At 37.1% G+C, this 16,323-nt stretch overlaps 1 protein-coding gene across 2 annotated transcripts in view; it reads right to left on the minus strand.

Moving 5' to 3' along the window:
* Nucleotides 1–16,323, minus strand: part of gfra1a (gdnf family receptor alpha 1a) — a 98,416-nt gene that overhangs the window by 68,164 nt on the left and 13,929 nt on the right. The window contains exon 4 of one of the 2 annotated variants that reach the window (XM_082154147.1): nucleotides 13,353–13,490. The exons of the other annotated variant lie outside the window; for it this stretch is intronic. Within the exon in view, the coding sequence (XP_082010273.1) occupies nucleotides 13,353–13,490 (138 nt within the window). The remainder of the gene's footprint in view (nucleotides 1–13,352; nucleotides 13,491–16,323) is intronic. 2 annotated transcript variants of the gene reach the window in all.

Below are 16,323 nucleotides of genomic sequence, written 5' to 3' on the forward strand. Positions count from 1 at the left end.
TGCGCACGGCGCCGCATGCACACAGCTAGTGCTTCTACATGTGGGGATTGTTTACATCAGAGTGCGCACGTGTTTCGCGCAGCATATACGCAGTGTTTGTTTAAGAGGTTGATGGAAAATAAGCTAATGCGCATTCTATAAATATAAATTCTGATCTATTATTTTTCACGGTATTTTGAAGTTCCCGCGATAACAATATCGTGCATATTCATTACCGCGATTTATCGCATTACCGAATACCGGCACATGTCTACTCCCAACGATCACCAAAATAGTACAATCGAGTAAAAGCGATTGTTTTGCCATGTTCTGTTTTGCAAGAACACTCTTATTTTGTCTTGTGTTCTGAAGGACACGCGCACTTCCGCCCCTCCCGAAGCCGTAAACTCTCTCAGCTTAAATGTTTAAACTGATAAGACTTAAAGAAGTGAAAATGATCAACTTTAGTTACGATGCAATGCTGGCCCGATTGTGCAAGTGACAGTTCCGTCATGTCCCGACTCCTAAATGCAAGAGTGTAGTGTCGACGCTTGCTTTATCCAACCCATTTTGAGAGACAGAGAGAGAGAAGACGCAGCACCGATGAACACTCACGCGGTTTGTGAAATTGCGTCTTTGCAAAAGTTTTTAAATGATAGATTTGATTTTATAATCTGTGTGGATTAATTTAGGCTACTCATACAATCTATTTGCTAAAGTGAATCAATGTTTGTGGGGGAATTTCTCACATTATGAGTGGTAGACCTGCGGGAAAATTAAAATACTTATTATCTGTTGTATTATTTATTTTAATAGTTCATAAAGTACAATAAATGTTCAAATTTAGATTTTTTAAGAATTGTTGAAAGGTGTCTTTTTAATAAATGCAACACGTTCCCAAATGTGAAATAATCGTGTTACATAATCGTGATTTCAATACTGACCAAAATAATTGTGATTATGATTTTTTTCCATAATCGAGCAGCCCTACCGCTTATCACATGGCTACCTACCAAATAAATCAATAATTTGACATAAAATATTGATATAAAAATGAGTTTATTGATTTAAAAAATGAGTGTATTGCTTCCGCTAAAGAAAATAGTCTGTTCCGTCTCTACAGTTAGAATCCTGCGTCCATAGCAACGCTCTGTTTTTCATGGCAACGGTGTGTTATACTGAGCAGCGGTCTGTTATGTAAGGAATAATTGACGACAGGCCGTTGAATTATTAGAAAAATAATGCACACCCGAGGTGGTAATGCGGTCACGACGCGAAGCGGAGTGGCCGTTAAGGCCAATTTATACTTCTGCGTCGAGTGTACGCCGGAGTGTACGTCGTAGGCTACGCACGTAGGCGACGCCGTCGTGAGCATTTATACTTCTGCGAATGTTTATGTTGCTCTGCAGTTACACCGCCGAAACGCTCGTTGGCGCGGGTGGGTTTTAATGTTCCACTGTGTTTACATTCCTCGCGGCTGTTTTGAGTTTAGGTTTCTACGAGCAATGGCGACTGAAGGAGTCATACAGATGGCTGTATTTCCGCACTTCTTCAAGCAATCTCTCGGTCACTTGGTCTATTTCCATGGCTCTTCACTGATCTTCGGAATTTAAAAATGGCGGGCGGGCGGTGCAGAGTGCAGAAGATCATTCCGGAAATGGGTAGGAGGAAACGCGATGCTATCCAGCCGACCAATCACAGATCTTGCGGTCCGCATCGCCGCGACGCGTAGTTACATTTTTGAGGAGGTGCGCGTCAGGGTACGGCGAAGGGTACGACGTATGGTACACGTCAATGCGTATGCTACGCCGTACCTTCTACGCGCACCCGACGCAGAAGTATAAATTGGCCTTTACACCTCGGGTGTGCATTATTTTTCTAATAATTCAACGGCCTGAAGTCAATTATTCCGCTTATACTACAGTTACCACACCTCGAAACATTGTTCAGATTATGTATTTCAAGACGTTTGTAAAGTTTTTGTCATTAAAACGCTCTTGTATGTAGGACTAATTTCTTACGCATCTAATCCCATGCCTCCGTTGCTAATTCCAAAACGTCATTTCAGAGTTAGTAACGGAGGTTTGAGCCACTGATAGCAGACTAATGCTGAGGACACACGACTAGCTGACCCATTCTCTGACTGTTTTCATCGACTGCAGCAGGTTTTAAACACCGACTTTGAACACAGACTGAACGCGCTGAACACGCTTTGGGCATGATCAGTCATAAGTATCAAATTACATTCATAACCGGCCTTAAAGTGTGTTCCCGGCTTTATGCAGTTATTAATGCAGTTATTAGAGAGAGATGTTGCAATAATGAGACAGAAAAGCATGTGCGTCAATATTATTATTTATTAATTAATTCAATTCGTTTTAATTAATTCGTTAATTCTTTTTTTTTTCTATTATTGACAGATGACAGTAGACTAGCCAAATAAATGAAACCCAAAGCCCTTTTACAAGTAGTAGGCCTATCAATAATTATTTATTTGTTAAATTATCTGCAATAAAAATCCGTGCTGCAGGACTATCCATTTATTTAGCCTATATTCAGTTTAATTTTCTATTGATTATAGATAGGACTTTATAGTTTATTTATTCAAATTAAACTGCATGTTTCTATTTATTGTGAAGCTAGACATTGAAAATTGCAGATCAAGCGCACGGGGCTAAATGCTTTTTCTTGTTATGAATTGTATCCTATTTTCCGTTATTACAGTTGACTACGCGAAGTGATATGGAACTGTAATGCGGTCAAGACCTGCCTGGAACTACTTTAGCCGTGCGTTTCCCTGAAAATAATGCACACCTTAGAACGTTCGTCAACCAATCAGATTCAAGCATTCAACGGCCCTGTAGTATAACAAGAAATAACAGACCGCATTCTACATTAGAATTCAACCAAGCCATGTAATAAATGTAGTTAATTAATATATTACTCAGTACTTAAATGTATAATTATCTACTAAATCTACTATTCTAATATAAAATACTTGTAGGCAATTTTTTTTAAATATTTTACATTTTACATACAGTTTTTACTCTATTTTCATCAAATAAAAGATGCCTTAGTCTGCATAAGAGACTTCTGTCATCTCCATAAAATCACACAACCCCAAACTGACTATTATCACAAATCTGAAATATCATACAGCGGTAGTATGTCATTTTATATCTTTCTATTTTTTATTTTTTTCTCAGCTATACAAATTGTCTATGCATTCAAAATAAATAAATAAATCATTTGTGTTTCTATGGTGCTTTTTTTTGCAAACCACATTAGGCCTTAAAACAGCTTAAAACTTCTGCACCTTAAGTGTCAAATTATGATTAGGATTTTTAATCATGTTAGTATTAGTAATAGTATTATAAAAGTTTATATAATATTAGCTAGGACATCTAACCTGTTACACATGCACACCTTCAGTTTCCAAAAACTTTCAAAGAAATTACCATGCAAAACACAATAGAACATCCACAGAGATGTTCTCATAAAAGGGAAGCGAGGGGTAAAATCAGTAATAACAACAGAGTTATTAAGCCACCAGGCTGGCATTTCCCATTATGGATATTAAACTGTGCTTCTGCTGCACTTAACCTGCTGGGGCATTTCTAAGTCATCACTACTATTTCAGACCCGCTTCCTCCCATGCACTCCGTTCTTTGTATGTAAATCTGAAACTCAAGCACAGAGTCGGGTGCGTCTCTCTCATAAGCAGCCCAGTAAATCCCTCCTCATCACACTGTGGGGATTTGGCCTGTAATACAGCTGCCGTGACTCACCTACCGCGAGGAGGGAAGGAGAATTAAAGGAGGAACTCAAGCAAAACCACGCTTTCAAGTTTGTTCTTTCCTTCACTCTTTTCTCCAGTCTCATTGATGGGTCAACAGTGACTTTCAGGTGGTCGAAAGAAGGGTGAGTAGACGTAGTCAGTACTACAGTACAAGCCTAAAGCTGCTGCTTGGGGCAATCATTTCCCACAGGGATCCGTTTGAGGAAAATGGCTCTGCCCGTCATTTAGTCAGCAGAGCGGTATGGCGGAGAGGCAAGCACGCAGTGTGTGTGATTATAGAATACGCAAACAGCTGCACAGGCAGCTTTAGGACCCACAACGCACAGAGCACGGAGTCTGACATACCCTGCGTCCCAATGTACATTCTATCCATCCTAATTTGTACTGTATGAGAGATTCAAATAAATGTGTCGCAAAGCATAGTGCTGTATGGTGAAGAGAGTATGCCAAAACTATACGGATTGTCAACTGATTCTGGTAGATTTTGAAGTATGGATGCATGCACACTCTACCGGCTATTATTGCACACGACCCATTGTGCTTTGGATGAGGATTCGGCCAAGAACTACAAACATGGCAGATGTTTGTGAGACCAGTGGTTAAGCAGAGACGCCCTGAAATGGGTTTAAGTGATTAATAATCGAGATGTAACCTGATGAAAAATATACATTTGTTTATATTATCTGTGTCACATTTCATCTGTACACTGTAAAAAAAAAATAGGGGAGCGCGGGGCACAACCTAACGCGGGGCTAGTTGTAACACGCTTGTTTTAAATACTTCCGCACATACTTGGATGACGAAACTTTGTGTATTTACTAGTTGCCATATCAACACTATATATATTAAAAAAATTCCGCCAAAATTAATATTTTTTTGGAAGATATCCATAGACATTTATTAAACCATAGCAAAAGTAAATTTCTTACTTAAGTACATTTTTCATCTCTATTTTTTGTGTTTATTTAAAATAAGACAAATCTGATATTATTTTAATCTCCAAGATGTTATTTAACAGTTGAGATAGTTCTTTAATGCTTAAAGGAGAAGTTCACTTTTGAAAAAACTTTTGCTGATAATTTACTCACCCCCATGTCATCCAAGATGTCCATGTCTTTCTTTCTTCAGTTGAAAAGAAATTAAGGTTTTTGATGAAAACATTCCAGGATTTTTCCACATATTATGGATTCCATTGGGACCCAAACGGTTCAAGGTCCAAATGACAGTTTCATTGCCGCTTCAAAGGGCTTTAAACGATACCAGACGATGAATAAGGGTCTTATCTAGCGAAACGATCGGTCATTTCAAAAATAAAATAAAAAGTTGACGTTTTATAAGCACAAATGTTCGCCTTGCTCTGTTCTGTGATGCGCGTTCGTGACGTCACGTAATACGCAATTACGTTGAAAAGGTCAAGTTTGATGTGTTTACAAATGTGCGGAAGGAGGACCATATAAACATTTTCAAATGTATTTGTGTCAGTTTATCGTTTAAAATGCCCATTTCGTGTGCGCATCCTGAGTGTTTTAATATTAAAAAGCCAAAAAGAACATTTTCTTCAATTTTTCAAGCGTGACCTTTTCAACGTAATTGCGTATTACGTGACGTCACGAACGCGCATCACAGAACAGAGCAAGCCGAACATTTGTGCTTATAAAACGTCAACTTTTTATTTTATTTTTGAAATGACCGATCGTTTCGCTAGATAAGACCCTTATTCATCGTCTGGTATCGTTTAAAGCCCTTTGAAGCGGCAATGAAACTGTCATTTGGACCTTGAACCGTTTGGGTCCCAATGGAATCCATAATATGTGAAAAAATCCTGGAATGTTTTCATCAAAAACCTTAATTTCTTTTCGACTGAAGAAAGAAAGACATGGACATCTTGGATGACATGGGGGTGAGTAAATTATCAGCAAAAGTTTTTTTAAAAGTGAACTTCTCCTTTAACTAACTAGCAGAAGACACTAGCAGGGTTTAAATCCCAGTTGTGCAGGCGGGGGCATGTTGTAACATTGCGTTACAATGTGCCCCTATTAGAAATATGCTATTATATTCTATACTTTTATTAATTTTATTGGGAAAACGTGAGAAAAAGGTGAATAAAGACTGAGAGTCAATGTTCAGAAATGACTAATTATTTATTTGTTTTGAACTATGTTGTATAGCTGTGTTTTCATGTGTTCGTAGTCAAAACTCAAAAATGTGTTTATATTTAATTATTAAAAATTGCCATTATTTTATATGAAAAAGTTTTTTAATTGTATTTTATTTAGAAAATATTTTAGTTTGTTTTGTATATATTTTTTATTAGATCAGATAACATTTTAAGCTGTCATATGTTATGTTACAATGTGCCCCTCACATGTTACAATGTACCCCACCTATGGGGCATGTTGTCACATTTCACTTCCATTCTTTCAGGGTATGTCAAGAAAAAAGTATATACTGTATTAATAAAACAAAACCACATAATTGTACTAGACATGTGGGAAATTAATGTGGGAAAAAATAAATACTCTGAACCATAAGTAGATTTACACAAACTGAGAAAGTCAAAAAGCGTTAGGTTGTGCCCCGCTCTCCCCTACATCCCCAAGTGAAAAATTTCTAGTGACTGATAACATCTAAATTTTTCAATTAGTCTGACGTATTATTTCTCATTGAGCCAATGTTAACAGACTATTGCAACAAGAATTGCACTTGGGACAATTTAAAAATGTAAACTTGGAGAGGTTGGACTTGGAGAGGTTAGAAATTGTTTACAGTGTAACAACATTGTAAACAATGAGATGAGTTGTCTTTTCCAAAGTTATTGTTAACTAAAACTATTAAAATTTGTTTTCATTAACTGAAATAAAGCTGGAATAATATAAAATATAATTATTAGATGAAAAACTAGAAAATTAGAAATGCTAACTGAAAAAGTAAGTTGAAGTTGAAGTAGAAACTGAAACTAAAAACAGAGCAATTCCACGAGGGTCTAAATACTAAAACTAAAATTAAAGTGAACTGAAAATATTAAAGCGGATTCAAAATATCAATAAACAACAAAAGTATATAAATGATACTAAAACAACACTTTTTTTGTACTCGATATGATAGTATGTTGAGTAGCGTAAATGAAATGAAATGTGGAGTGTGCATATGAGGATGATATCTGTGACAAGATCACAGGCCAGTTTACAGTGCCATGACGCACGTAACTATGCGACAAAACGGTGCGTGGTTTCAAGATGGAATTGATGTGGGAGTATATCCCAAAGCTTGCCTACCCTTCTGCTACAAAAGTATGTACTTTATCTTCACAAAAATAGAGCAAAGTATAAGTAGGCAAATTGGGATGTAACAAGATATACTTAAAGGGACAGATAACCCAAAAAATGGAGAACAAAAAGTCTCCATATCCTTGTTATATATCCTTGTCAGGGTTATGTTTGTTTTTGATCTGTTTTCCTGTTTTGTTTCACATGTTCCTTTGTTCAGTTTCCAACCTTTGTTCAGTTTCCATGGTTACCGTCATTAGTTCATTGGTTTCAGCTGTGTGTCATTTATTAGCTTGTTTCAGTTTATTTAAGCCTCACCCTTGCCTTCACTCTTTGTCCAGTCTGTTATGCTGAGATGTGTTTGAACTGCCTGTTTGCTTGCTTTTTGATGAATTAAACTTCCCTGCATGCATTGTTACAATCCGGTCACCACATTGAACCCCACCGAATTTCATTGTATGGAAAAATACAGCTGATTTTTTTTTTCCTTTTGGGGGACTATTCCTTTAAGCCTAACACCTGCCGTATCTCAGATATACTCACATAAATTCACACACTGCAGGCTTTCTATATATGCTTATGGTGAAGAAACACACAACCACATGTATAGATGTACCCCAGACAGGTCCTATTACTGCCCACTTCCTCTATACATACTCTATCACTTTCCCTTGTTCTTTCACTACCTCTCTCATGCGCCTGACTTCTCAGGTTTCAGTGAATCAGACCTGGTGAATAATGTATAAGGTACAAGCTGTGAAAACCTGGACAGCACTGCAGGCAGCGACAAAATGAAAGTTTAGAGCAGACAGACGGTATTCTGTGCAGTATCCACCAACAGACACTGGTATCTTCATCAGCTCTGCTTTGCTTAAAGGGGCCTGTCATAAAAAAAAATTAAAAAGTGAAATGAATTGCTCAGTGCCTGTTTGTAGAAATGATGCCATTAAGGGTAGAATAACACCACTGAAGGAAACTGCTAGGGGAAAAATTGTGCTTTACAAATTGGCAGACATTTTCTTGTGCTTAAAGTCAAGAAGATTGCCAAATTACAAGTTAGCAGGCTGGGATAAAAGAAAAAATGGTAAAACTCTGATTTATTTCACATTAGCACAATGGAGAGGTTGGCATGAGCTGTTGAAAAGCTGTCCGAGAGGTATGCCACAAAACACTGCTTTCTGTAAGGTTTAGTCAGTGGTTGGAGATTTGATTCATCCTAAATCCGTTCGCTAAAAAGATTAGTTGAAATTTGTTTAGTGCAGGTTACATTATTTATGCCAGTAGGTGATGGCAAAGTCTTTGTGAGTAAATCTTTACACTCGGTGTACACTCAACAGCTGGTTACTAGGGAACACATGCACTGTAAACATTATGCCGAATGAACAGACCATTTTGGAGCAGACGTCACAGTTCTAACAAAAAGATTCGGGAGAATTCTCGTATGAATAGATTTTATTTAGTAAAATGATTTTATAGACAAAATAAATAAGTAAACCCTCGACAAGCTCCATCTCAAAGTTCTTTGGCATAGGCGAAACTGGTAGGTCCTGCCTGATGATAGAGGCAGAGGCGGAGCCTACCCCTGGACAAGTGGACGGGAGCCATCCTGGTGGTGGTGGGGAGGATGGAGGGGAACTTCGCTACAACACATACAGGCAGCAAAATAGGAGGGCAAGATCAGTCTTTTTATATTTGATGTCAAGCTGTGATTGGCTGCGCGAGATTATAAATGAATGACGTGGCAGTGGAGTCTTTCTGGTAGAACTTACGCTTACGCTTTCATTTCCGTCACTTGCAGCTGCGTGCGCATTGTGGTGGAAGAAAAACAGCGGTAACAAGTGGAGGAAAATGGGCAAAATCCATGGAATAAGACAAAAAATGCCTTGTGCCTTTTTGGATGTCAGAATCGGAAAACAAAAAAGATAGTCTCCATTTTTAGCGAATATCATTGTTGAAGATGCCCTTTGATGCTAAATTCAGACATTTATTGTTGCAAGCCACAGACTTGATGAAACCTGCAACGATTAGTCTACTATTAAAGCATGAATATGATGTAAACATATACATAATATTCACATGTGCAGTTCATAGGGGATATAATTTATATACATTCAATACACATGCACGAAATTCAAAACAAGAAGGGTATAGCCTTATGAAAAAAGAAAACACGCGAATATTACGGTTGCTGCGGTTACTTGCATTGCTCTGTGGTTGGCTTGTAAGTAGCGCGGTACTACAATATTGCGGTTATCGCGACAGCCCTACTCCACCCATAAAAACGTCATCGCTGTTTGACTCCCAAATGGACTATTCTCATGTCTCACTAGAATTGCCCTTTCAGTGCACTCCGTGTCTGAAGTAGCTCACTCGTTTTCATTCACTTGTTCAAGTGGGCTTCATTAGTGGAGTAAAGTAGGGAACAGTGAATGAAGGTATAGGATGCGATTTCAGATACAACTATCGATTCATTATGTGAAGAGGGCGTATTCATTCAATAAGTCCAATCAATGAAATGCTTCTTCACAGTTCGCACTCAAAGGCTACTTGTTTGTGCTATAGTCAGTCTTTGAAGGCAGTAAAGCAGTTGAGAGAATCAAAATGAAGAAACTTGATTGAACAAACAATATGAGTGAAGTGTATACCTTGTAACCAATCACGTCAACGTGTGATTGTCAACGAGTGGATCTCTGAACTAGTGTGAGAGAGTGGAGGCGGGGCTAATTTGCATATTCATAGCACCACATATTCTAAATAAGGCAAGGGTGTAGAGTTACATTCAAGCTATTTTAAGGCATGCATATTTTTTTCAAGGAAAAAGCATTTAGGGGATACAATTATTGACTACGGGGGACTTTAAAAGATTTGTTTCAAAAACAGCACTAAATGACATCATATCTGCTTCCCTACACCAATGTATGAAAAATAAATCAATATCTGTGTAGTAGAATCATAAGTCATTAAATATGACTTTTTTCCTGTGAATACCTTTTTCCAGACAATGCTCATTTTAAGAGTAATGGCTTTTATTCAGATCCACAGTCCTGTTGGGCCAACAAACACAGTAATTTAATTTGAAAGAAAATACATGATTGTGATAACAGACAACAAGCATCTAGAAAAAAGAGAATAAAACTAGGCTGGTAAATTCTTGGCTAAAACCCGGTATTTTGTAACGAGTGGCAGTGAGACTGCTCTCTAAAACTCACGCCATACTTCCATTACCCCTCGTCTATTGCCCTGTAGGCCAGCTGCCATGCCAGCTTGGATCCAGTTAATGCTCTAAAACTGGAAAATAATTTCAAGGTCTCCGGGAATAGCCAGCGCTTTTTGGCCTTTTTATATTTATTTATTTTATCCAGAGTCACCTGTCGAGTGGCTGTGATTATGTATGCATGACTGGGCCTGGCCCATGCAAATCCTCCAGGCTCTTTCGCAGAGGGCTCGCTGACCTGCTTCCTGCTTTCATCCCTCCTCTAAATACTGACGCAAACGGCCAGGAACTAAATCAACAGCACATGAAAGGCGCTGAGCGTGGAGGAGAGGGGCCACATGGCTAAACAATCCCCTCCCCAGTCCGTTGTAAACAGCTTGGAATCTTCACGCAGAGCTGAGCACATTCACCAATGCCTCAACAGCACTGTCTGTTATGCAAATGAGCTGGATTTAATTTCTATTCCACTGTTCTCAATAAAATTATTAATATTACCCAGCCCGGTCTGTGTGTTTACTTGGCCCATGTTTGGAGGCTCTGAATGCTAATATATTTGGCTATATATTTAAAATATTGATATACAGTTTAGCACACTTCAAAAAACTACAGTGAGGATCATACAGCTGTCTGAGGAAATATATTTTAAAAGTAGAAGGGAAGGATGGGAATGAAATATCAATAGTGATGATAACTACTTCAAACTACGATTTCAAAATCAACCAGTCGGTGGGTTGCCTCGACTACTAGTCGGCTAATTGTCTTAAAGTGTCATTTTTTTCTCATTATTTATTTTACCATTATAAAGCAATAAATAATATTTAATAAACAATTTAACAATAAATTATTTGATTAATTTTTTTTTATAAAATAATGCAAATACATTTTACATTGAGACACATTGGTCCAAAAATGACATCACCTGATCAGCCAAATGCTATTTTCTTTACTTTACCTTGGTAATCCTACCATAATCGGACAATTTCATTAACAGAATAAAGAAATCATGACAATGTCATTGGTTACTGAACTATTTTTAACTTGACACCATACAAATGCAAGATGCTCAGAAAACATTTCACAACGCAATGCCCAATGGCAATCATTGACATGTATGGCTGTTTCAGTGTTTTTTTTTTTAAAGACACAATGCCTCTGACAGGGTTTTATCATGCAAACAACTGAAGCACATCATGCTCATGCATTAAATATCATAATTTTTTAGCCCCCCAAAAAAGAAGCCCTCATTAATTTCTGTTCAGTGACTCACGGGTTAGTCGACTCCATGTTAAATATGAAATAGATCATCTGACATATTTCCATGTCTGTGCCCTGACAATTACAATGCAGAAAAGATCTGAGAGGAAAACTTGATATACGTGTGTATGTGTGTGTGTATTCCTGTATGCATCCATGTTTCTCTGAGGTGTTCCCTGTTGCATACGGCATACTAATTTAAGTCTTCCATTCATATTCATTGTATAGAAAACTGCTATTCCAGACAAAATCTGAATAATGCCTCCATATTCAAGTTCTCTTGTCACTGTTCTGTTGGTTTAACATCAAACCCATGAATTGCCATTTACATATGTTCTGTTTTATAACCTTTTGAGTTCAGAGCATGCCAATAACATACCATTGCGGCAATCGGAAAGCAGCATCTGAGGCCCAGGGAATGAGCGCCACTTGTTCAGCAGTACAAGAGGGAAATTGTCTCCCTCTGCAGCACACACAATATTGCAGGTGCTTAAATTATTCATCATGTACGAATGCGAGGGTCTCACTCAGAGCCAAAACTCCAGCCTCTTAATCTGTACTTTATATTCCATTTTATATTTTACAGCTTTGTTTACTCCGAAAGGGAGATAAAGAGCTTTTCTTTCCTAAGACGTCTAGGTATGTTCTTACTTTTGACAACAAAGAAAACAGTTCTGTGTAATTTTCATATATCACTGTGTAACATTTACCGTCAATTGCCTTCACCTTGCTGGCAAACAGGGTTAAAAATTGCACACATTTGTTTTTTTAGTAATTGTGATACAAACGAATGCCACATCCCAGTGCTTGCACAACTACTCATTTTTAATAGTTAACTAGTCATCTAGAAAACTAATTGACTAGCTGACTAGTTGATTGTTTGCTTTATGCAAATGATTCACCATATGCCATTTAGCTTTCTTTGCTGTGTCTGGCACGCTTTGCTGATGGAGATGGTTTGAGTGGAGATGAAGAATGTCAGTGCAAAAAGCTCATATTTTCATTGTTTGCAATGAAAATGAAGAGTCATACAGCAAAAAAGTAATGTTCCTCTTGTATTATAGTTTCTGTCAACTTTTAGGCAACGTTTGACTTGGTTCAAGGCAGTTCACACACATTGTGTCTTGTATTTGAAAACACCCCAAATGAAGGCCATCTAACCTATGGCATGTTTTATGACAGACAAATATTTTGGTTTCATTTAAATTCAACTTTATGTTAAATTGCCAAATTTACTGGTGCACAAACTCATAACCATTTACCCATTTTCTATTGAACCTTAGAGATCATTATGTGACTTGCAGAAGACAGAGAGACTAAACAACCAAGCAAGCACTTGTAAGTCTGAATAGCTATTCATATTTACATTTAGGGCATTTACACTCTTATCAAGAGTGAATTACAAAAGTGCTTTAGTGCTAAATATAACAACACTGTGATCAACAGATGGCAAGTATGCAACTTGGAACCCTACCTGTTTAGTTGAATGAGTTCATAAATACCCCATTGCGCCCTTTCCTTGGTATATCTGTTTGTTGTCAATGATCAGGTTCAAGAGCTCATATTATTTGCAAGACCTTTTGAAATTGAAATGGCTCCTTTTGCAAATAGGTATTGGTTCCTGTAACGGAATAACTTTTATTTTAATCCGTTCCTCTTCTATTTCTATTCCCTCAGCCACCTAGAGCAAAATGAGAACACGACCCCTACTGACATTACAAACCAACGTCACAATATAGTCATCGTGGCACACAATGGAGAATGTTAACTTTATTAATGGCATGCACACTTATCCACTTACTCCAGTCTTTTTCAGCGTATTTATTAGTGACGTATTTACCCAGAATTGCCCAGTTTGGGTGTGCCCTTCTGTTTCTACTGGGGTCTTGAGGCTCAAGTGGTCTTGACCTGCCCTGGGACCCTCGCCCTGGGCCCACGGTGACAGGACTGCTCCAGGGACCGCCACCAGTCCCTCCCTCTGCAAAGAGACTAGTACTCAGTACCTTCCAAAGTTATTTTAAAAGACGCCAACTAAGATTAGGAAGTCCATATTGCGGGCTGTATTAATTGGTTCTGTTTAACAAAGTAAGATTTGTTACAGATCTTCAGATGCTACTGTGATACAGATTATCTTGTTAATGAAATCATTTTTGCTATCATACTAATGAAAGTAATTTTTGCATTTCAATTCACTCAATCACATTGCAGAGCAATTAACAGACCATCTGAAACAGACAATGCTCAGCTAAACACAAAGACGAAGATCTGTACATTGGGGAGGCGAGGACAAAAACAAGATTAAAACCATGTAATACAAAGCTGGAAAGAGCACAAAAAGATCTGACAACCAGGAACACTCAACAAACAGAACAAGGGAGCCAGTCAGACCCAAAAACTGTGTATAAAAATGAGAAGAAGATGCATTCAAAAGCAAATAAAAGGAGATGGCAAGGTTAAAACAGAGGGAATCAGCATAAAGCAGAGGTGAGACAAAAGAGAATTATGGGAGTATAGTTCTAAACAAAACAAGAGCAAGAACAAGAAGTTGAAACCCAGCATCTGAATGTGTACTTCTCTCCTTAAGAATATAGTATGTCAGCTCAAAAGTAGTATGTCAAATGAGTATTATGTCCAAATATGCAGTGTTCATGAAATAGTAAGAGAAAAAGATGGACACTTTACTATTCCATGAGGCCATGGGAGAGGAGTAAGAGTAGTCATATTCATAAATAGCGCAGAACAGCAATGTGGCTGACGTTGTACAGTAGGTCACATGCCAATACCAACATGGTGGATGTAGTACACTGGGAAAAAAATGCATTTATTCCTAAGGTAGTATGTAACTTCATTGATTTTATTCGAGCCAAAAATAGTAAAATCACTGAATCCACCTAAATACATTAGGTTACACTAACAAAAATGAATTTAAAGGTATTCAAAATTAATTAAAAAATTCAAAAGTTTAGGATCGGTATTTTTATAGTCTCTTATGCTCACCAAGGCTGCATTTATTTGATCAAAAATAGAGTAAAAACAGTAAAATTATGAAATATTATTACAATTTGAAATAAAGATTTTCTGAAATAATTTATTTATTCCTGTGAAGGCAAAGCTGAATTTTCAGCAGCCATTACTCTAGCCTTCAGTGTCACACGGTCATTCAAAAAGGATTTCAACATGCTGTATTTGGTGCTCAATAAATATTTCTTATTATTATCAATGTTGAAAACAGTTGTGATGCTTCATATTTTTGTGGAAACCTTGGTGCATTTTTTTATTTTATTTTTTATTCTTTGATGGAAAGTTCAAAAAGAATATGAAATAGAAATCATTTGTGTAACATTGTAAATGTCTTTACTGTCACTTTTGATCAATTTAATGCATCCTTGAAGTATTTCAAAAATACTTTCTTTTTGAAAAATCTTACTGATCCCAAGCTTTCGAAAGGTAGTGTATATTTGGTAGAAAAAGCACCTTAAGGTAATAACTGAAAGTTTTTAAAGATTGTAATTATTAATACTACACACATGCATAAAGCACACTTTAATAACAGTCAAGTATTGCAGTATATATACTGACAGGGAACAAATTTGGATGCAGTGCGAGATATTGTATAGCGCAATACAGACAGTAACAGAAAGTCCAAGAAACTCTTGGACACAAATTCAAGGTACTTTGAGATGTGATAAAGACCAAACGCAAATTGGTTACATGAGAAATGCAAAACCAAAATGATATTACAAATATAAAATATTACAATATAAAAAAACTAATATTTTAAAAAAGTATCAAATTTATTTTCTAAGAATAACTATTTAACACAAAGAATATATTTACTCAGCAGTCTATGAAATACTGTGACTTGGATTGATGGATTAATGGCCTTTGTACTTGACTTTATATTTCTAGCATAAAAAGGAGTGAAATGAAAACACAACAGAGGATTTGAGTGAGAGGGGTTGATCATTTGTAAGACTGGAACACAGCCAGGAACAGCTGGATACCAGGGCAGCTGTTTTTTTCGTTAATTATTTCATTTATTTATTTATTTTATTTCATTTTTTTGTAGGTCCTGAATATTTGTGGAGAGCAGCTGTGATTAGATGAACAGAGAGAATAAAACAGAGGGATGCTCTGAGAGGAATTGCGGTGCGTCTAGACTGGTCAAATTGTAGGTCATGAAGCAAAGGCATGATTAGAAGAGTAGGAAGCATGCTGAGATGAAAATCATGTATTAATGTATCTTTTCCCTGGCTTTCAACGTTCATTAATTTTCAACCTTTATCTTCCTTTCTATCTCTTGTTCTTTCAAGCCCTGCCAGCCTCTCTTTTCCCCTCCAACCAAGCTTTCGCCAAATCCTTGGTGAACCAGAGGTCTTGGTGAGACAAAGCCAACATTTCTCAACTGTCTGGACAAAACCACCAACAATGGGGTGCAAAAGTCTGAGACCATTAGTGAATTGCTTCTAATTTGCAATTTTTTTTCTAATTTAATGTGGTTTTATTTAGTAGAAACTGCATTTATCAGAAAAGCAATTTGAGTTAAAGCGTAAACCTGAGGCCGGTTGCATAAACTGAAATTATTTTTTTCTTTACCGAACTGATACCGAAAAGTAAGACTGATTACCCCTAACTAACTGTTGGATGGTCATACTAGTTCTTTATGGTAGCAATATTCAATTTGAAATGTAATATGCAAAATGACAATGCAATTTGTAAAATGAGTCAATGACAATGCATTTCTGTATATACATTTACATTTTCCATTACATTTGTGCAATGTTGGTGCAAAATGAAAAATCAATTATATA

Source organism: Leuciscus leuciscus (genome assembly GCF_965113295.1).
Source record: "Leuciscus leuciscus genome assembly, chromosome: 22".
In the NCBI taxonomy this organism is placed as follows: domain Eukaryota; kingdom Metazoa; phylum Chordata; class Actinopteri; order Cypriniformes; family Leuciscidae; genus Leuciscus; species Leuciscus leuciscus.